This window comes from Geotrypetes seraphini, chromosome 6 (assembly GCF_902459505.1).
Source record: "Geotrypetes seraphini chromosome 6, aGeoSer1.1, whole genome shotgun sequence".
NCBI classification, from domain to species: Eukaryota; Metazoa; Chordata; class Amphibia; order Gymnophiona; family Dermophiidae; genus Geotrypetes; species Geotrypetes seraphini.
In genome coordinates, this window is record NC_047089.1 from 41,575,126 (window position 1) to 41,598,032 (window position 22,907).

The 22,907-nt window shown below is 41.4% G+C and overlaps 1 protein-coding gene across 1 annotated transcript in view; it reads left to right on the forward strand.

The window, feature by feature from the left end:
• Positions 1-22,907, forward strand: part of ZMYM2 (zinc finger MYM-type containing 2) — a 537,976-nt gene that overhangs the window by 303,228 nt on the left and 211,841 nt on the right. The window contains 2 exon segments of the mRNA XM_033950396.1: positions 348-498; positions 5,943-6,115. Coding sequence (XP_033806287.1) covers positions 348-498; positions 5,943-6,115 — 324 coding nt within the window.

The following is a 22,907-nucleotide window of genomic DNA, read 5'->3' on the forward strand; positions in this document are numbered from 1 at the left end:
ATCTAAAATGTGGCCTTGCAAAGGGTTTAAGTTTGAGACCACTGCTCTACTGGAAACCAGTGCATCTTTCAATAATAGAATGGTCATTGGTCAAACTATTGGGGGAAAGGGGAGGGAGTTTGAGTCATATATCTTCGGTATGCCATGTTTTCCATACGTCTCAAAATTTTGTCATTCCTGCTGTAAGACCTGCATCCTGTTACTTTGAAATCTTTAGAACTGTTCATGAGTATTTGAAATATGATGTAATTTTAATTTCACTGTGTATAACCATATAATTCTGATAGCTTAGAGTTAATTTTAACTAGACTTCACAATCTAACTTGTATTTTTTATTATGCATTTAGAATAAAGTATATCAGTTCTGCAGCACTGTTTGTTGTGAGGACTATAAAAAACTTCATTGCATAGTGACATACTGTGAATACTGCCAAGAGGAGAAGACTCTGCATGAAACAGTGAAATTCTCTGGTGTAAAAAAGCCTTTCTGTAGTGAAGGTTTGTGCTTGTTTATTTTTGATGTGTATAATCCTGTTTGTGTATAATCCTGTTAATAGTTTAACTGAAGATAAATTTTCTATCTAGAATATATTGATCAAACAATACAGTCCTCATATTTGAAAGTCACCTTTCACACTGAAAGCAAAAATAATTGAAATTATGTTGAGCATTTGAACTGTTCAAGGGTTTAATATGAGTTTGGAAAGACTTAGGCCCAGATTCACTAAAGATAGCGATTCAATCGCTGTTGGCTGATTCCTGGCTGATTTTGAGACAGTGATTGATTCACTATCTTTTTTGCATGCAAATGATTTGCACAGAGGTATTACACACGCAAAATATCTTGCCAATAAAAAAAAATGAAAAAAACAGATGCCCCCCTAACAGCGCTCCCAACCCCCTAAAAATGGCAGGAGGGATACCAACTCCCTCCTGCTTGCTATTGAGACACTCCACCCCCCCACCGAACTTAATCCTGCCCTGCATCTATGTCCAGAGTTTAGACACAAATGTTGAATATTAGGCTTTTAGTACAGATGTTATTACAAACCAGTTGCTTAGAATTGAACCAAGGATGAGGTTGAAGAGAAAGTGATACAGACATACATAAAAGAAATAAAGATGTTATATAATATGATGTTATCTTAGCAAAGAGCTGATAACTCAGTTTTAGAATGTATTTCACCATTCATTCAGAAGTACATTTCTCACCCGTGAAGCATCAGAGGAAGACATTACCAAAGATTCTGTTGATTGGCATTGACGAATCATCATCTTCCTATTCAAATGCCAGCATTTACTCAAACTAGCACCTGTTATCAAAATTTTTTTTCCTGTACCCTAACCTGGTGCAAACTAAGGATTGCTCACAGAAGTCTTCCTTACGACTACTAAGATCATACCGAGTCAGAGATTGAGAACCTTTTGTTAATGAAGAAGTCAGATATCTTGAGTTATTGTAACTAATGAACTCGCATCTTCTGTATATTTTCTACACACTCTGAATATTTATTTTTATCAGAGGATTCAGTAGATTCTGTTTTATATTTGGGACTCTGTAAGACAAGTAGAAGAAAAATTGTCTGGTCTCCCATTCTGAACATTTCTTCTACCAGTAGGAGATATGTCTGTATTTGAGGTGATTATAAGAGGGTGGTTTGAAAAGTTTGATAAAAAAGCAAGTTATTGACGACTATATATTTAAGGCCAGATTCTCTAATATTGCTGGTAAAATCCGATGGGTCGCTGTAGCGGCCATAAATTTAATGATTCAAAAAAGACGAGTCATGTTGAAGAACTGTACATGCAAATGAGGTTTGCGGAGGTTCGTCTAATTTAAATGAGATCAGTCGCTGGTGATAGCAATTGGCAAATGTGCAGAATAGTCCACAGAAAGAGGCATGCATGGATAGGAGGGGCGGAGAACTACCAGCAATGCTACATTGTCGTGTCAGTACTATTGGATGGGGGGGAAGGGAGGGGAGGTGCTATCGTCTGCTTCCAACAAACGCATATAAGACACGCCTTTAATACATACCTCAAATACACGTGCTAAAGATGCATTCTTTAGAAATTTTTTCCCATCACTATATTATAATTTGTGTATAGTGTGCTTTTTAACATTTTTATCATGAGCTACAGCCAGAAGCATGCATTTGAGACACACTTTCACAGTACCGGCAGTCTTAGACCAGCCAGTCATTTTTGTTCATTAAAAGCCAGTGTTTTGCTTGGAGAAACACCCAGCAATCATAGAAAATTGCCTGGGTGCTTATTTAAATATTAATAAGCCCATTTTACTACCGTTTTAATGGTAATGACCTCGTTGTACTACATTTGCATGGTAGAATAAGAGTCTGCTAGGAAGCTTGGACAAGACCACAGTGATCCGTTCTGATAATTGGGTGGTAAAATCCTGCCATGCTAAGCAGTCTGGAACAGGTTATGTGACCATTGTTAAAGGCACAGTAAGTTTTGAGAATCCAGTGAATTTTCTTTTCTTTTTTTCTTTTTTTTTGTGTCGTAGGAAAAATAGCTTATGATACAATTGGAAACTCGCTAGAGTAAATGTTTAGCCCTCAATGGAGCCTACTTGTTTTTATACCAAACTTTTCAAACCACCCTCATATATCCTAAATTTCTGAATTTAGCAAGGGAAATGCTGCTCATCATAAAAGAAGAAACATCAAGAATTTCACATTGTTTGCATCAGTCTTGATGGATGAACCAGTGCAGTGCAAAAATCAGTATTCAAAAATTAATTTGCTTAGGTGAGTCAGGTTTAGAGATTTCAGGTTGCTTAGTCTGCCAGTTTTGACATATTCCTCCTTCAAAAGTCACTTTTTGGAAAACACATTTTTGTTCTCCAAAAGTAGTCTTTAGATGGAATAAGCCCACTTATGTGGAAGATTCATGCTACCTGTCTACAGAGAAAGCAAAGTTGCTTGTTTGTAGCAGATGTATTCTGTAGATACATAGCAAGATAAATTTCTTACACAATCCATCTCTCTTCCCAGAGGGGTGCATTGTGCAGGAAGATGAGCACATGCTCAACTTTTTCCATCTCCCACTCATTTTCTTGTAATAATCAATACAAAAGTAAATCTATTACTGTTGAAGAGATGTTAGTTTGCTGCTGAAGTTTTGAAGTCACACATGAACTGGTGGAAGACACTTAAACATTTTTATTCAGAGACACAATGACCTGGTAATCTAGTCTTTAACTGCTGCAGCAGATATAGCTTTATTACCCCCTTTCCTTTTGGGATAATTCAGGAATTAATATTGAAACTGATGAGTAATTTGGGAACTGGACAAAAAAAGAGAAGCTTATGCTCGGAGGTGATAGGCTGATATGCACGGACGGGGAGAGTGACCTTGGGGTGATAGTGTCCGAAGATCTAAAGGCGAAAAAACAGTGTGACAAGGCAGTGGCTGCTGCCAGAAGGATGCTGGGCTGTATAAAGAGAGGCGTAGCCAGTAGAAGGAAGAAGGTGTTGATGCCCCTGTATAGGTTGTTGGTGAGGCCCCACTTGGATTATTGTGTTCAGTTCTGGAGACTGTATCTGGCGAAGGATGTAAGAAGACTTGAAGTGGTCCAGAAGAGGTCAACGAAAATGATAGGTTTGCACCAAAAGACACTTGAGAAGAGACTGGAAGCCCTGAATATGTATACCCTAGAGGAAAGGAGGGACAGGGGAGATATGATTCAGACGTTCAAATACTTGAAGGGTTTTAATGTAGAACAAAATCTTTTCCAGAGAAAGGAAAATGGTAAAACCAGAGGACATAATTTGAGGTTGAGGGGTGGTAGATTCAAGAGCAATGTTAGGAAGTTCTACTTTATGGAGAGGATGGTGGATGTCTGGAATGCGCTCCTGAGAGAGGTGGTGGAGAGGAAAACGGTGACGGAGTTCAAAAAAGCGTGGGATGAACACAGAAGATCTAGAATCAGAAAATAATAGCAAATATTGACTGGGCAGACTTGCATAGTATGTGTCTGTATATGGCCTTTTGGTTTGAGGATGCGCTGGGGAGTGCTTCAATGGCTGGGAAAGTATAGATGGACTGGAGTGAGATTTGAAGGAGACTTTGACAGTTGGAACCCAAGCACAGTACCGGAAAGAGCTTTGCCCTGAAATAGCTAAGAAGAGAAAAATTAAAAAAATTAAATTGAATCAGGTTGGGCAGACTGGATGGACCATTTGGGTCTTTATCTGCCGTCATCTACTATGTTACTCTTACTCAGATTGAAAAAAAAGCAAGGCAACTGAATTACCTGCACTGCCTAGTGCTGCTTATGCTCTTTGTGTTGACTTGGCTGAAATTTTTTTTTTTGTTTTATTTTAAAACAATATTATATCGATAACCAACCCCCCTTTTGCAAAAGCGTAGTGCAGTTTTTAGCACTGGCTATAATGGTAACAGCTCCTATGCTCATAGGAATTCTATGAGCATTGGAGCTGTTACCACTGTGGCCTGCACTAAAAAATGCACTACGCTTTTGTAAAAGTGGGGTGGGGGTAAGAGTAAATTCAAAAATGCATATGAATTTTTTGTTTTTCATAAACAAAATAAAAATATAAACCAGAATAATCATGCTTATTAAAGTTCAAAAGCATACATGTATATTGATTTCCTAAGTTTAAAAATTTGTTTGGCTGTTTTTCTAATACATAATGGCAAAAATTATTTCCTAGAATTTAAAGATTGATTGAACAAACTGGAACCTAGTTCACTTCCTAATGGCTTAGCATTTATGTTTGTGCTTTGTACTAAATAAAAAGGCCAAATAATTTTTCTGTTTTTTGATGGCAAGCTGACACCACCAGTATGTTCTGGAGGTTTGCCCCTCTGATATGCAAATTAGGGATTTTCTCTGAAAGACCAAATTTGATTTTGTCCAGTTTACAAAGGATGGCTTTTAACCATATACACCTAAAAGGAAAATGTGGCTGCAGTGGATGAGGTTTCAAATTATGGGCATGTATTATTCACTGATTTAACATAAAATATAATCCCCTTTTATGAAGCTGCGTTAGGCTTTTATATCGCCGACTGCAGCTATATTATCTCCGACACTCATAGAATTCCTATGAGTGTTGGAGCTAATACTGTCATTGCCAATGATATAAAAGCCTAACATGGCTTCATAAAAGGGGGGTGGGGGAATAAACTTCTTCCTTCCTGACCAATTGAGAATAGAATGTTTCTGTGTTGAACCTTATGCTATTGATTTGAGCATTTTCATATGGTAAACCCAAAAGTAGAAGCAACCCTATTGTTCTCAACTGTATGGAGAAATCAGGAAGGAGCTACTAGCCAAAAAAGACACTTCTGATTACCTTAATAAATACATATGGAAGCTTTCAACAAAAATTGCTCCCATATGTATACATTGGAATTTGAGAAGTCTCTCTTTGGCTCATAGCCTCTTGCTGGTCTTTAGATATGACAGACACTTTTTCCCCAATCATGGGAATCTTCCTATATAATACCTCCACCAAGCTCTTTCTCATAACCAAAAACATTTGTTTTTGACAGTCTGATTCCTTGTAGTTTGGGGTTGATTTCAAGTCAAAATGTTCTTTTATCCAGCGATTGTGATTTATTAGTTTGTGATAAATGGTCCATTCATTAGAACAATGGATAACAGAAATGGCAAAAATTAGTTTACCAGAAAAACCCACTCACACTCAGTAGGTTGTGAATTCTGTACATTTATATAAAGTTTCTTTTAATACTAGCCATTTTAATTGCTCTGTCTACTAAAATTTAAAAGTGAAAGCTCAGTATTTTCCTATATGTTGCTAAATCTGAATATTTAAGTTTAAAAAAGTTCCCTTATTGGTGCTTGTAAATATTGTTCATGATTTTTCAGAATACATTGGTTGTATATGAAACTAAATTGTTTTTCATAAGATGCAATTTACATTTTTTAGGCTGTAAGCTGCTGTATAAACAGGATTTTGCACGACGCTTAGGACTGAAATGTGTTACATGCAACTACTGCTTTCAGTTATGTAAGAAGGCAGCAACAAAGGAATTTGACGGTTCTGTGCGAGATTTCTGTAGTGAGGAATGCAGTAAAAAGTTTCACGAATGGTATTATAAGGTAAATCTGAAATTCTTCAATTAATTTCTTGTTAAAAAAACATTGATTTTAGCATCTTATAATTGGTTATCACTTACATTTAAAACTTACAGTAGATTTTACTAAACAGCACTAGAGGTTTTTAACGCAGGCCGGTGAGGTAAATGCTTCATGCTCATAATAATTCTATAAGCATTGGAACTTTTACTTCACTGACCCGTGCTTAAAACCTCTAGAGCTGTTTAGTAAAAGGAGCTCTTAGGCTTTTTCTAATTTTATATAAAAGGAAAATTACACAGTAGAAAGGTTGATTTGTTTTAATGCAAGTGGTTTTTATTTACCAGCAGGGTGGATAAAAATCAATGATTTAAAAATAAAAACAAAAAACAAATCAGAGATTTTGTTTTTATTTAAATTGGATTTTTAAATACTTTTTTTAAGGAAAAATCTATCTAAAGAGAGTTTTCTATTTAAGATACATTATAGTCCAAAATTTAATAATGAAATAAAGATTATTTTTTAATTATGTAGCATGAGGCTGTATATTCATGCAGTGTTTTAATTTTTTGGTAAGTCTTGATGGGTGGAGTAATGTCCACAATGATCCTTGCAGAAACAATTGATACCTTAGGAAATGCACATACAGCAGAATACTTGTAGGAAGTAGGAGCAAAAGCTATAATAAAATGTGAACAAAAATTCAAATATCTAGTACGCAATTTAGTCACAGACAGTGCTGCAAATGTATCCAAGATAATTAGAAATTTAGAAGAGCACGATGAGAATAACAAGCTAACATATGGTTGTAGGTATTCATTTATTGCATCTCCTAGTCAAAAACTTCAGTGTCCCAGAAATACAGGGGTACTGAAAAGTTCTTAGCCAGCCAACCAACGTCCTAAATTTTGAGCGCTATTTTGCCACTGTAGCTGAAAAGAGTATTAAATGCCAGTTTACAGAAACAAAATTCTGTGTTTTGACATTTTTAGAACATTGATTGAACCATATCCTCCACATCATTATCTTGGTTGGGCTGAGAGCTCTTCAGCACCCCTTTGTAACAATTAATGACGTTGAAATTGCTAAATACTTCTGTAACAATAATTTTGCTGCAGCAGCTCTGAAAAGAATCGGTGAAGCCAAGTTAACAATCCCACAAGATGTTAGATGGAACTCTGTAGTGGACTGTTTTGAGGAGTACCGTATATCAAGAACTAACCTATTCTGATTATTAAGACTATAAAGGCAAGAATGAGGCTGTAGAAAACAATGATTTAATCTTAGTCTTTCTAACTAGTGATTTAAATTAAATCCACCCTGTTTACTAGTGCAGGTGGGGAAAGCATGCAGAACATAGCTCATAGAATTCTCTAAAACTCTTCTGCTTCTGTGTGTGTCTATATATGTGCGTGTATGTGTGTTTCTTTTGCATATATATTTCTGTGTGCATTTGTGGGCTGCTATGTCTGTGTAAAGAATCATGGGATTTGATATACCACCTTGCCATGGTCCAACCAAAGCAATTTTATCATTTATTTATGTTTTATCAATTTTTCTTGAAATCTGTGCCTTGAGACCAATAATTCCAAAAGCAAGGCAAGAAGTTAAAAAAGAAAACAATGTCAGGTCAACAGGTTGTCTAAACGCTAGAAAAACAAATAGGATATCAATCAGAGCCCTTGTTAGGAGTAACAGAGAAATCCAAGGATGCAGTATCATTACAGATCAAACTCTACAACCCCTCACCCCTATTCTTCACCCCCTACCCACCACATCCCCAGCAAACAACCCCCTACAACAACCATTTCTAAAGCTCTAACCCCAGGTGACCCAAATCCCAACCTGCCCCACAACCTCTACCCAACTAAAGGATCCTAAAGTTGTAGATGGAAGAGAAATAACCAAGCCAACAGTGGATGCAATTATAATATACTAGTGTTTAAGCGCGTTACATTAACGGGTGCTAGAATATATGTCTGTCTGTCTTTCTTACTTTCTGTGTCTCTCCCTGCCCCTGTCTCTCTCTTCCTTTCTTTCTGTCTTTCTCCCTCCCGCTGTCTGTCCTTCTTTCTTTCTGGTTCTCTCTCTGGCACCCTGCCTGTCTGTCTTTCTTTCTTTCTGTCTCTGTGTGTCTGTCTTTCGTTCTAATGCGCTGCCTGCCTGTCTGTCTTTCTGTCTCTCCATGGCCCCCTTCTGTCTCCCCTCCCCCAAAGCAAACCAAGATTGCTCCCAGGCCCCCTTTCTCTCTCTGTCCCCTCCACTTCCCTGTGCAGCAGCAGCAGCATTTCCCTCCCACCCTTCCCTGTGCAGCAGCAGCATTTCCCGGCCTTCCCTGTGCAGAAGCAGTATTTCCCCTCCCCCCCCACACACACACTTCCCTGTGCAGCAGCAGCATTTCCCGGCCTTTCCTGTGCAGCAGCAGCATTTCCCGGCCTTTCCTGTGCAGCAGCAGCATTTCCCGGCCTTTCCTGTGCAGCAGCAGCATTTCCCGGCCTTTCCTGTGCAGCAGCAGCATTTCCCGGCCTTTCCTGTGCAGCAGCATTTCCCGGCCTTTCCTGTGCAGCAGCAGAATTTCCCAGCCTTTCCTGTGCAGCAGCAGAATTTCCCAGCCTTCCCTGTGCAGCAGCAGCAGCATTTCCCGCCACCTCCTTCCCAGCCGCCGCATTTAAATTCAGAGAAAAGCGCTGCACCGCACTACCGCTGGCTTCGGCGTATTCTATGCACTGCGGCCAACCCTAGTTGAAACAGAAAGTAGTCAAAGAGGGCGGGCCGCAGTGGACAGAAGACGGCGAGGCCAGCATTAGCGCGGTGCAGAGCTTTTCTCTGAATTTAAACGCGCGTGAGCCAGCTAGAAGGAGGAGGCTTAAGAGTAGCTTGTTTTGGCGGTGAGTGAGGGCGGGAGGGGGGGAGTCACCGGCTGTACTGTGTTTCTCCGCTTTCCGATTTGTCTGGCCACCGCATACGCACTCCTGCTGGCCACGGATCAGAGATCACGGAAGCACGCAGGTAAGTGCGCATGCGCGGCTAGGGTTTTATTATATAGGATTCAAGGTCTAGTTGTGCAATCTATGTGAAAGGGAATTTAAATAGGAGTCCCAAATGCCTAAAATGTGCTTCTTCCATTTCAATTCATGTATACTACTTCACCCACAATTAGAGGTAGAGCTATCTAAGGTCTACTCTTTTAAGATAGCCTTTTGTCTCAATACAGTGTTCTCCCCAGAAATTTTTTCCAGCTGGGTGGCATGAAAAAGTAGCCAGGTAGGGCGGAACGGGGAAATTTGATGGTGGGGAAAATGCAGGGCTCCTTTTACTAAGCTGCAATAGCGTTTCTAGCGCGTGCAGAATTGCCGCGCTACATGGCTAGAACTAACACCATCTCAATGCTGGCGTTAGCGTCTAGCACGTGCGGCAATTCTGCGCGAGCTAAGCGCGCGGTAAAACCGCTATCGTAGCTTAGTAAAAGGAGCCCTAAATGTGTACTATTTGTATTAGTTAATTATTATTAGTTATTTTCCAATGCTCAATATGACTGCCTTTCTTAAGGTTTGACACTTGTTCCATAATATTTTTATTAAATTTAAGAAGTATCCAATTCTAGAAGTGAATAATTAGATATTTGCCCTCTTTCAAATGGTATAGAGCAGTGTCTCTCAAACTTTTTTAACTCCGGCATACTAAACGGAGCAAATGTTTTTTGTGGCACACTAAATGCAGCAAATGTTTTTCATGGCTGGAAAAAATTTCTGGGGAGAACACTTTTGCTGTTAGTTTTCAAGGTCCAATCACGTCAAAAAATGATGCTTATCTGGGCAGTTGTATAATAAAAAGAATGGATAAGATAACATGAGAAGTGAAATTGTCATGAATCAGAGGGATACATACCCTGTTGGTCCTAAAAGCAGGCTTGTGGATTAGATATAAACTATAAAGGCAGTGGTGTACCTAGCATATGTGACACCCGAGGCACATCATTTTTTGACACCTCCCCCCCCCCCCATCTGTATGAAAAACATGATTTTTAGTAACAATCAACACATTGCACAAGAGTGTACCTAGGAAAAGGCAGCATCTTACATACTGCAGTGAGCAGTACATCAATACACCCATTGTAAAACTGAACAAGCCAGACTAGTACAGATCAATCCTACACAGTCAATCCTAACTGAAAACCATGTCTTTCGAACACACAGAACACAGAAAACACCTTCGCCTAGTATGGAATATGTAATCACAGACTAACCCCTCTCCCTTTTACAAAACTGTAATGTGGTTTTTAGCCATGGTGGTAACAGCTCAGACTCTCATAGAATTCTGAGTAATTACCACCATGGCTGGCTGGTACTAAGAAACGCTCTACAGTTTTGTAAAAGGGGGGATAAAATAGAAAAACGTAGACAAAGGTTAAATTGAACCACCAAGAAGCTGGACTCTGCATACAATGCAACACCACAGAAACAGCGATGCATCTCTCCTAAAGCAAAAAAATAAATAAATAGAATTTTTTTCTACATTGTCTTCTCTGGTTTCTGCTTTCCTTATAGTCTTGTCACTCTCTTCCTTTCATCCACTGTCTACCCTCTCTCTGCCCCTTCTATATGGCATCTTCTCTCCTTGTATTCCCCTTCCATCTCTGCCTTCACCCCTATTGTTCTGGCATCCATCTTCTTCCCTTCCCTCCTCCAATGGTCTGGCATCTCTCTCCTCTTCTTCCCTTCCCTCTCCCACACCCCCATAGTCTGGCATTTCACTCTCTCCTCTCCCTTCCCCCCACTTCCATCAGTATCTGCCCCCTTTCTTTTCCTCCAACCCAATTCCATCCAGTATCCTTCCCCCTTATGTCTCTCCTTTCCCTGCACACCAATTCCATCAGCATCTGCCCCCTTTCTCTCCCTCCACCACCCTTTCATACCACCCTGACCCCCTTTTTCTCCCTTCACCACCCTTCTATACTCCTCTCTCCCTCCAAACCAGCAAGGTCCCATAACGACTGCTTCTGTTGCCTCTGACTCTGGACGATGCAAGTGACGTTGGAAGGGGTGGGCCGGCAGATGCAGGGAGTTGCGGCAAGGTTCCGCAATGACTGCAGCTGCCGGTCCACCCCTTCCGACGTCACTTACGTCTTCCGGAGGCAGAGGCGGCAAATGCAGTCATTGCGTGACCTTCCTGCACTTCAGTGTGGCTGCTGACTCTGCTTCGGGATAAGTACGGCAGCCACGCTAACGTGCAGGTGCCATTTAGAGCAGCTTGGAAGGTTCTGGATCCAGCCGGCTGTGTACCCCCCTAGGGCTGGCACCTGGGGCGGTCTGCCACTGTATGAGGGAACAAAAAATAATAAAAAGAATGGATAACTTGACCAATTTAGACATGTCATACAATTATAACCACAAAAATATGTCATAAAATGTAATTCTAAACTCAAAAGACTCCAGACGAAAAGCAGACTATAGAAAGGAAACCAGAAAAGACCAAATCCGTAGTACTAAGATTCAAATGCTAAAATCGGACATGTCCATTATGAAGAGACGTGTGGATCACCACTAATTATAACGAGTGAGTCTTCAAAATATCAGAAGGTAACGGATAGCCAGACCTGGTGGACGGAAGTGATAAATACTGGAGCCAAAACCAGAGCACCGTGATGAAACTTGAATGGATATATGGATACCTATTTATACTTTTGAGTAAAATTGCGATGCGAACATGTCATAGAAAAGAATAAATAACGTATAAACTAAAAACCAAGAACAACATATTGTAACACCGAACTCAGAATTAATGAAATAACATGCTAAAAGAACTTAACCCCCCCCCCTAAAATAGGGCATATACATACTTAAAATGATGGCTGGTTACAAACAGTATGCCTAGACTATATAGACCTAAACAGGGCAAAAGTAAACGTATGGGAAATGAACAGCTGATAATACAGAGTGCATCTTGGAAACATAAGCCGATAGTAGCTCAAAGACAAGCTGAAACCTTGGAAAGATCTAAATTATTGTTCAAATAAATGAGCTTCTATTAAAACCAAAGAATAAAATCACAGCACTCGGGAAAGTAAAAAAGGGAGAGTAAAATGGACTTACCGGAAAGGTCTCTGCACTGATGAGATAAATTTTGTACGCAGAATAAATGTGAACACGCGACAGTGGGACTATGAAATTTGATCCGTTGAAAGAGGCGCCAAAAAAGTGTCGGCAGTGGATTGGATGCACACTGATAGGGGAGGGGCATCGGGCTGTTAAAAAAGGCTGCTTTAATAAATAAATGAAAATACTGGTGAAAAACTAAATAAAAAACAAAACCATGACAAAATGCCAAACTTGACTGCAAGTGGTAGTGAAAGTAGCATAAGGCACCCGTAGTACTGTTAGTGCCAGAGCTGCTTAGAATAAAGAACCGTGCTGTACATGAGGAGAAAAAAGAAAGAATGAGGTGATAAGATGTAAAGTGCTGGCCCCTCACTGCACCACTTGATAAAACTAAGGAGCGATGTTCTAGAGCAGGGGTGCCTACACTTTTTGGGCTTGCGAGCTACTTTTAAAATAACCAAGTCAAAATGATCTACCAACAATAAAATTATTAGAAAACACAAAGCACACTGTACGCATAGAAAATGTTAATTATAATTCCTATTCTGGGGTTTTTTCAAAGAGGTCAAAGCAGATGACTCTATGCACTGTCACCTCAGTAACAACCATACAAAAATAGACAAATATATCCCCTCCCTTTTTACTAAACCACGATAGCAGTTTTTAGTGCAGGGAGCTGCGCTGAATGCCCAGCGCTCTCTCGACGCTCATAGGCTCCCTGTGCTAAAAACCTCTATTGTGGTTTAGTAAAAAATATAGTGTAAAATATAGACAGCAGATATAAATTCTGACACATTTTGATCACTAAATTTAAAATAAAATCATTTTTCCTACCTTGTTGTCTGGTGATTTCATGAGTCTCTGGTTGCACTTTCTTCTTCTGACTGTGCATCCAATCTTTCTTCCCTTCTTTCAGCCTGTATGCTTCCTCTCCTCTAGACCTCATTCCCTCCCCCAACTTTTTCTTCCTCTCTCCCTGCCCTTTCTTTCTTTCTCTCTTCATGCCCCCTTTCTTTTTTTCTGTTTCTCTTCTTTCCTTCTGTCTCCCTGCCTGCCCTCTTTCTTTCTTTCTCCCTGCCCTCCCCCAAGCCACTGCCGCTGCCATCGGGGAACAGACCTCCAAGCCGCTGCTGCCATCGGATAACAGGCCCCAAAGCCGCCGCCACCCCAAGCTCTCCCTGCTTCGGGCCAACCAGCATTCCTCTCCCTGGCGTCAATTCTGCCATTGGAGAGGAAGTTCTGGCCCAGCCAGGCAGCGATTGGCTGGCCAGAACTTCCTCTCCGATGGCAGAATTGATGTCGGGGAGAGGAAGGCTGATCAGCCCAAGATCGTGATCGACCTATTGGGCAGTGGGCACTCCTATTCTAGAGAAATGCTGCCGGGTCCTTCCTTCGTGGAAACAGAAAGTAGGCAGGACCCGTCAGCAAGAACAGCAAATTGTAAGCTTCACTGACTTGTCTCCTGCCTTAGCCCGTAGCGAACGCATGCTTCGGGGCTCTAACATGTCCATGCTGGCTTCCCTTCTCTTCTGCCCCCCCCCCCCCCCGGACATAACTTCCGGTTTTGGAGGGAAGAGAAGGGAAGCCGGCACGCACATGTTAGAGCCCCAGAGCATAATTTCGCTACGGGCTAAGGCGTGAAATCTCCAAGCCGTTTTTTTTTTAAATGTTGAGCAGCAGCAGCAGAATTCATGAGCGGATGATAGCCGGGTGGTCATCTAAATTAGCCGGGTAGAGCGCCCGGCTAAAAGGCCCTAGGGAGAACACTGCAATATACTCAGCTTCCTGACCCAAAGTCGAGGCCCTATCCCCTGAATCCTGCTTGATCTCAGCAAACCCAACAAAAAAGCCTTAGGAGAGATTGCCCGTCTCTGTCCTAATATCCGTGTAATATATGCTCCAGCCCATTTCCAAAAGGCTTGAACAACTGGATAGAGCCACCTCCAAATTACACCTCAAACAGTGATTTGAGTGCAGCTAACCCATCTTATACATCTGGGAAGGTGTGATTATATGCCCTGTGAAACACTCGAAAGGCACATTCTCTTAACAGAGCACTACGGACGTCAGTGGGAATGTGCTTGATACTTGCTAGAGAATAGAGAATGACATGGGGAAAATTTCTGTCCCCGTCACTGCCCCATCCCTGGACCACCATACTCTTCACCACCCTGTCCCCGCTCTCCCTTTCACCGCCCCGTCCCCATCTTCAGCGTCTTCTCCTCTCCATCCCCCCACCCCCAGCACTCTTCACGCGGTCCAGCAGCTTCCTCCCACCGGCCACCCATGCATTTCTCTCCCTCTCTCCCTCTTACCTTCTCTTGTGGCGAAACTGGCAATTTGTATAAGGCTATGCGCTGTATTATAGCCGAAGCCTTGAAGTTGCGTCGGGTTGCCTGCTAGAAAAGTCTCCTCCGATGCAACTGGAAACAGGAAGTTGCGTTAGAGGAGATTTTTCCAGCAGGCAACGTGAAGCAACTTCAAAGCTCCGGCTGTAATACAGCTCATAGCCTTATAGAAATCACCAGTTTCAACAAGAAAAGGTAAGGGAAAAGGAGGGAGGGAGGGAGATGCATGGCCGGCTGGAGAGAGGGAGCTGCCGGATCGAACGCTCGTTCACCGCACGTGCTAACCATTCACCGCTCCACGGGACGGTGAATGGCCTTGTCCCCGATCTCGCGGTGACCTTTTTTTTTGGGTCACCGTTTTTGCAGGTTACCCGTGGCTAGCTGCGGGTAACAACCACCGTGTCATTCTCTAATACTTGCCTGAATATTCCAAGCAGACATCAAACATCCCAAATCCTGTTCCCATCTTTGGCGTAATAGGGAAAAGTCTTTAGGAGGTGAAGAAATATTTAAAGCTTTGAGTACCCGAAATGGATATTTTCCCTGGGAAAATAAGATCAAAAAATTGTCACAGTCTATTTCCTAGAGGAAAGGCCAACATCTTTATGTAGAGAGAGAAAATTATGTTTAAGTTGACAGAAGGCATAACAGTCACCCCACCTAGGGGTTACCTTGCGAGAAAACTCTATATAGTAATAATAACTTTATTTTTATATACCGTAATACCAAAAGCAGTTCAAAGCAGTTTACAGAGGAAGAGATTGTATACAGACAGCGAATTACATTATCATGTTAAGGTTAGTCAAATTTATCTGGAAGTTTTGGAAATACATCAAGGTTGAAGTGGGGTCAGAGAAATTTGTCAAAGAGATAAGTTTTGATTGACTTCCTAAAAGTTTGATAAGTAAGTGCATTTATGAAGTTGGTTAAATATTTGTTCCATTTGCCTGCTTGGAATGATAATGTTCAATCAAGGAATCTCTTATAGGTACAGCCCTTTAAGGATGGAAAAGCGAACAAGTAGGCACTACGTGTATTAGTTGTGCCTGGGAATTCGAAATAATGAGACAAATAGGTTGGGGATGAACCTGTCATGGTTTTGAAGCAAAGGCAAGCAAGCTTAAAGATGACCCTTGCTTCCACAGGCAGCCAGTGAAGTTTTTGTAATACAGGCTTATATGGTCTGATTTCTTCAAGCCATAAATGAGACGGACTGCAGCATTCTGGACAATTCTCAATTGTTTGATGGCTTTCTTGAAAGATCCCAAGAATATAATATAATGCAATAGTCTAAGGTGCTTAAGATCAAAGATTGAACCAGCAGTCGAAAGGAGAAGAAATCAAAATAATGTTTAATGGTACGAAGTTTCCATAAGATGAGAAAACATTTTTTGACTTGAGCGTTAGTGTGATCTTCAAAAGTCAGGCTTCGGTCCAAGGTGACACCAAGGATTTTGATTGTAGGATTAATTAAGTAGTCCCTGTGGAGTCAAATAGGCGTTCTAAAAGAGCAATACCTGCCTCTTCCCAGTGTTGAAATACCCTACTCTTCTGTCCTGGCAAAAAAAAAAAAAGCTAAATTCCCCCTAATGGGCAACAAATTGAATACATTTGGGGTACCCCCATGCGAGACACCTAGAATCTCCATGCCTCTCGTAACGGTGTAAACACCCAGCCATACTTGAGGTCAGTAGGGGACCTGCAGAATAGAGTTTAAATGATAAGGAACTACAAAAGAACGCTCCAGCAAGAGAGGGCTATAGTGTTGGCTATCCCTGAACGAATCATTAACATGGCTAAGAAAATGAGCAATGTTATAAATTTGAATATCTGGAAGGCCCAAGCCTCCTAAATCCCAAGAGTCAGATAAAAATGGGAATGATTTCCTATTTGCCCAACAAGTTTTGAATCATCTTATTTATAAGGGAAATCTTTAACCTTCAGCTTCAGAGAACTTGGAGCATATGCAGCTATTTTGGGGTGGTCTTAAAAAGGGGTTTTGGGGTGGTTTCCATGCATGCCCTAATCCCCCCCCCCGCCCCAACCTCTAAAATCCCCGTTTTCTGGGGATTCCTGTTCCTTTCCTTGACGATTTTATTGCAAGCCATCCGCACCCTGTAAACAGATCCTAGGGCTTATCTCTGGGCTTATCCTAGGGCTGTGGTTCTGCCCAATTTCCCATTTGTTGAGGAACTGTCCCCTGTCTCCCCTCTTGTTTATCTTGACATACTAAAATAGTAGATGATGGCAGATAAAGACCCGAATGGTCCATCTAATCTGCCCGACCTGATTCAATCTAAAAATTTGTTGGGATTTTTTTTTTCCTTCTCTATTTCTTGGCAAGAATCCAAAGCTCTGCTGGGTACTGTTCATAGATTCCAACTACTGAAGTCTCTGTCAAAGTTCACCCCAGTCCATCTACACCCTCCCAGCCATTGAAGCCCTCCCAAGCCCATCCTCCACCAAATGGCCATATACAGACACAGACCGTGCAAGTCTGCCCAGTACTGTCCTCTAAATGAGTATTTTCTGAACTCCACTCCAGGCCGTCCCAAGAAGGTGGTTTGGGTGGAGCCTTGTCTAGCTGGGGCTATTCTTCAGTGGTGATTGCTATGTTTCTTCACATCAAACAAATGGCGGCCTATGCGAAGGCTTGGAGGTGTTACCAGGCCTGGTGTGCCCTGAGACAGGTGGATTCTTCTCTTCTATTAATTCCTCGGGTCCTGGAGTTTCTGTAGGATGGCCTAAAGAAAGGTCTAGCAGTAGCTTCGCTCCGAGTATAGATTGCTGGTCTTTCATGTATGGGCCCTTCTTCCCTGATGGGCTCATTGGCAGTTCATCCAGATGTGGTTCGTTTTCTGCTGGGCGCACTGGAACTAAAGCCTCCCTTGCGTCTTCCCTATCTGACCTAGAACCTTAATCTGGTTTTTCGCTCTCTGGCTTGCCCTTCATGTGAGTCTCTTGAACAAGCGTCTCTGATTGATCTCACAATCAAGATGGTCTTACCTTAGCCCGCAGGGTTGCTGCAGGGATCCCTTTCTGTATATTACAGATTCTGCTGTGATGCGTATTGTTCTTTCTTTTCTTCCAAAAGTGGTTTCTGCTTTCCATGTGAATCAGGATGTTCAAATTCTTGCTTTTGATTCCTCTGGTTCAAGGGAACAGGACCAGGTATTGCATTCCTTGAACGTGCACAGAAATTTATTGCAGTATCTGGAGGTCACCGAGTTTTGCCTCTGACCACCTGTTTGTTTTGGCCAGCCCTGCCGGCAGAGGGAAGCCAGTTTCTAAGGCTACCATTTCCAGGTGGATTTGCATGGCCATTTCTGCGGCTTACATGGCGGATAGAAAGAAGCCCCTCCTCAGAGTATGGGCTCTTTCAGCCACAAGTGTTTCATCCTCTTGGACAGAGTTGTCATCTGTTTCTCTGGATGAGATTTGCAGGGCTGCTACCTGGTCCTTCTTGCATACATTCACCAAGTTTTACAAGATCAATGTGGCGGCCAAGCTGGATTTTGCTTTTGGTGCCTCTGTTTTTGCAGCGGGCTTATCATTCCCACCTTGAATTTTTGGGACTGCTCTGTTACAACCCACTGGTTCTGGAATAAAGTGGGATTGTACAAGAACGAAAGATTAGTTTCTTACCTCCACTAATCTTCTTGTAAATCTACACTTTATTCCGAGAATCCGCCCTATACTTGCAGATTCGCTGATTGTGTGCGTTTCCAAGTACTGGTAAGCTTGATTTCTGTTTTTCTGATCAGTCTTTATAAGAGTGTTATCAAAATGGGTTTAGCACTTAGTTTGGAGAGGTCCCTAGTTCAGATGCCCCCTTCTGACAGTGCAGGCTGTGTTTTCCTATACCAGTGTTTCTCAACCTGTGGTACGCATACCCATGGGGGTATGTGGCCTGGCCACCAATTTCTGCCTGTCCTGCTGCTGCCGCCCGGAATCTTGCGTTCCTATGAGTGGTGGGAGCAGCGCAGAGTGCCGGGCTGAACTAAAAACCGCTATTGTGGTTTTGTAAAAGAAGGGAGGGGGGTTAATGTTTAATAAATAAAATTATTAATTTTATAATGTGCTTGGAGCTCCTTCTCATAGGTCATAGATCATAAAGACCTGTGATATGGGGAACAATCATCGCTTCATTAAGTTCCCATTCGATTGCTACACTTATTTTAAAGAGATTTTATATAAGTGAAAGAATACTTGTTCCACTATGCAAACATTTTAGAAACATAGAAACAGAAACATGACAGCAGATAAAGGCCAAATGGCCCATATAGTCTGCTTATCCACAGTAACTATTATCTCTTTCTTTCTCTCAGAGATCCCACGTGCCTATCCCAGGCCCTCTTGAATTCAAACACAGTTTCTGTTTCCACCACCTCTTCTGGGAGATTGCTCCACGAATCTACCACCCTTTCCGTAAAAAAGTATTTCCTCAGATTACTCCGGAGCCTATCACCTCTTAACTTCATCCTATGCCCTCTCATTGCAGAGAGTTTCCTTTCAAATGAAAGAGGCTAGACTCATACACATTTATATTACGTAGGTATTTAAACGTCTCTATCATATCACCCCTTTCCCACCTTTCCTCCAAAGTAAGTGCTCCCCCGTGAATTTGCGGTCGGCGGTTCGCGGTATTTTCCGACCGCGAACCACCGACCAGGAGAGGACAGCTGGAGAGGCAGGGGAGGGCAGCCGGAGCGCTGGCAAGTGAAGGAAATCACTCGCTGTATGCTCCAACCGTCTCTTCCTGTACTAAAGTCGGGCCTCACCAATCAGGAGCTGCTTTGACACGTAGCTCCTGATTGGTAAGGCCCGATTTTAGTACAGGAGCGGTCGGAGCATACAGCGAGTGATTTCCTTCACTCGCCGGCGCTTCAGCTGCTCTCTTCTGCCTCTCCCGCTGCCCTCTCCAGTCTCCCCCCCAAAAAAACAAACAAACAAACCATATTCGCGATATTTCAAGATTCGCAGGGGTTCCTGGAATGGATCCCCTGCAAATATCGGAGGAGTACTGTAAACAGATTGAGATCTTTAAGTCTGTCCCCATATACCTTATCACAAAAACCACACACCATTTTAGTAGCCTTCCTTTGGACTGACTCCATCCTTTTTATATTTTTTTTGAAGGTGCAGCCTCCAGGATTGTACACAATATTCTAAATGAGGTCTCATCAGAGTCTTATACAGGAGCATCAATACCTCCTTTTTCCTACTGGCCATACCTCTCCCTATGCAACCTAGCATCCTTAAAGCTTTCGCCGTCACCTTTTCAACCTGTTTGGCCACCTTAACATCATCACATACAATCACACCCAAGACCCGCTCTTCCATTGTGCACATAAGTTCTTCAACCCCTAAACTGTACCGTCCCCTCTGGTTTTGGAACCCAAATGCATGACCTTGCATTTCTTAGCATTAAATTTTAGCTGCCAAATTTCAGACCATTCTTCAAGCTTTGCCAGGTCTTTCTTCATATTATTCACACCATCCAGTGTATCTACTCTTTTGCGGATTTTGGTTTCATCCGCAAAGAGGCAAATCTTACCCAACAACCCTTCAGCAATATCATTTATAAAAATGTTAAGAACAGGCCCAAGAACAGAACCTTGAGGCACACCACTGGTAACATCCCTTTCCTCAGAGCGATCTCCATTGATCAGTACCCACTGTTGTCTTCCACTCAACCAGTTTCTGACCCATCCCCAAGGGCACTCAGTTTATTTATTAGATGTCTATGTGGAACACTGTCAAAGGCTTTGCTAAAATCTAAATACACCACATCTAGCACATATCCTTTATCCAATTCTCTGGTCACCCAGTCAAAGAAATTGATCAGATTTGTCTGAGAAGACCTGAGAAGTGAATCCATGTTGCCTCCGGTCCTGTAATCCACAGGATTCCAGAAATTTGACCATATTCTATTTTAAAAGCGTTTCCATTAATTTGCTTATCAGACTTACTCTTCCATCCTGCTGCCGGCACTTCAGCCATGAACACAGAACAGAAATTTTTGTTAAGCAATTCGGCCTTTTCTTTATCAGCTTCTACATATTCCTCCCCTTCACCTTTGAGTCTCACAATGCCACTTTTGCACTTCTTCCTATCACTAATATATCTAAAAAATGTCTTGCCAGCTATTTTTTCTTCCATTTGCATCTTTGCTTTCCTGACTACACGACTAGCCTCTCTTAACTTTTCCAGATATTTTTGCCTGTCTTCCTCTTTCTGCAATCTTTTGTAGTTTATGAAAGCTAACCTCTTTTTCCTTACCTTCTCAGCTACTATTTTTGAGAACCAAAGCGACCTTCTTTTCCTCTTACTTTTACTTACTTGCCTCCCAAAAATGTTTGTCGCCCTTTCAATTGCTCCTTTCAGTTTTGCCCACCGCATTTCTACTCCTTCCAGACTTTCCCACCCACAGAACAATTCCTTGATTTTTGATAGCTTAAAAGGCAGTCGCTTATCTTAAAAGATGCGATGAATCCTGATGAATCATTCACAGGTCTAGAAAGCATTTTGAAATTGCTCCATATGTAAGAAGTGCAAATCATGGAAAAATCCCATGAATAAAGTGAAATAGAATCAATTTTGTTATGTCAATGGGTTTTTTTTTTTACCCAAGTGTTTGAAATCAGTTCTCCAGTTGTTTTCCTGTTCTCCAACTCAAGCTGAGTTTCACAATACTTCATCAGGGAGAACATAAGCTGTAATAATAAAAAAAAAGATTCTTACTATCCATGACTCCAATTTAAGAAGCAGTTAAAAACTCAGCTGATATTTGAAAAGAAGAAACTATTTCATTATGAAGATTTATTCTGTTTTTTATTTTATGTATGCTTTTATTGATGTAAACCATTTAGTCTTTTCTTTAAATGGTATATAAAAGTGTTAAATAAAATCAAGTCTAAATGAAAAAACATATATTTAACTTAGCTAATTGAAATTAACAAAATGAAATGAAACATTTTGGATTTGAGTTGTGAATTTCTTCTGGATTGGTGTCTGAGATGCGCACCTTACACTGCCGCACCGTTACTTGAGCACTATTTTAGAGCTACTTTTAAAGAAGAAAAGGAATGCCAATTATCTGTTTATGGTAAGGAGGTCACTTGTGCAGCTGTGAAAAAGTCAGAGGTTTGGTTTAAGAAACAAAGTTCGAAAGGTGAGTAGTTCCTCTTCAAAGAACTGGTGGGGTTTTTTTTGTTTATTTTAATAGCTAGCACTGTGTTTTGAATATAAGAATTGACAGTATGGCAATTAATAAAAAATTTCCATGAGTCTTTGATAATGCATGACAACTTTATCAGAAGTATTCATCACATCCAGCTCACTCATTTAGAATATACTCAAACACCTTTAGACGTTCTTTTTACTACACCTCCAAGCATTGATACTACCAGCCTTCCATGCCTGCACGTTCTGCTACCAGAGATGTCCTAGACAGCAGACTACAAAAATCTCAATCTAAACAGCAATCGTCTTTCTGACTCCCTCCTAGAGAACATTGCCAGAATCTCACTCCCTTCAGATCTTTCCAATAGGGGAGCAGGCTTCATCACTTCTACCATCACTGGACTTTCATAACATCGGATCATTGGGTTCAACCGGTAGTGTTACAAAAGCCTTGGAATCACCCTCAAGGAGAGTTTCATTTTAGTTCCCTCAAGAAGACCCTCCTTCTCCAGCTCAGTGCAATGGAGCCAGTTCCTCTGCATGAGAGAGTCAAGGGTTTTATTTCCTGATTCTGTAGAAGTGCGGAAGTATCCATCCAATTCTAGGCCTCCATGCCTTCAACAAATACTTAGTAAAGGAGAAGTTTTGCATGGTCTCTTAAGGAACCTTGTTACCTCTTTTAGAGAAGAGAGAGATTGGCTTTGCTCTCTAGACCTCAAGGGAAGCGTACAACCACATTCTAATCTTATCTGCTCACAGGAAATAATCTTGCATTTGTGTCGTTCTTACCATTTCCACTACAGGGTCTTACCCTTCATACATAGTAGCTGCAGCCCTTCATTTATGGGGGTTTCATATGTTTCCTTAGCTAGATGACTGGTTAATCAATGCCTCATTGCAGCAAGCTCAGCTTGCCATCAAATAGACAGTTCATCTATTAGAACTCCTGGGATTTGCAGTGAACTACCAGAAATTGTATCTCCAACTAGCTCGGGCTTTAGAGTTCATAGGAGCTCGTTTAGATACTATGCAAGTTGAGCTTTTCTACCTCAGCAGAAAGTCTAAAATCTTATCCACCTGTGTCAGAAAGTCTCCTCCCTACAATGTATAACTGCACGTCAGATGTTACATCATGTGTGTCACATGACTGTACATGTTCTGTTTGTTTGTCTGTGCCTCAGAGTA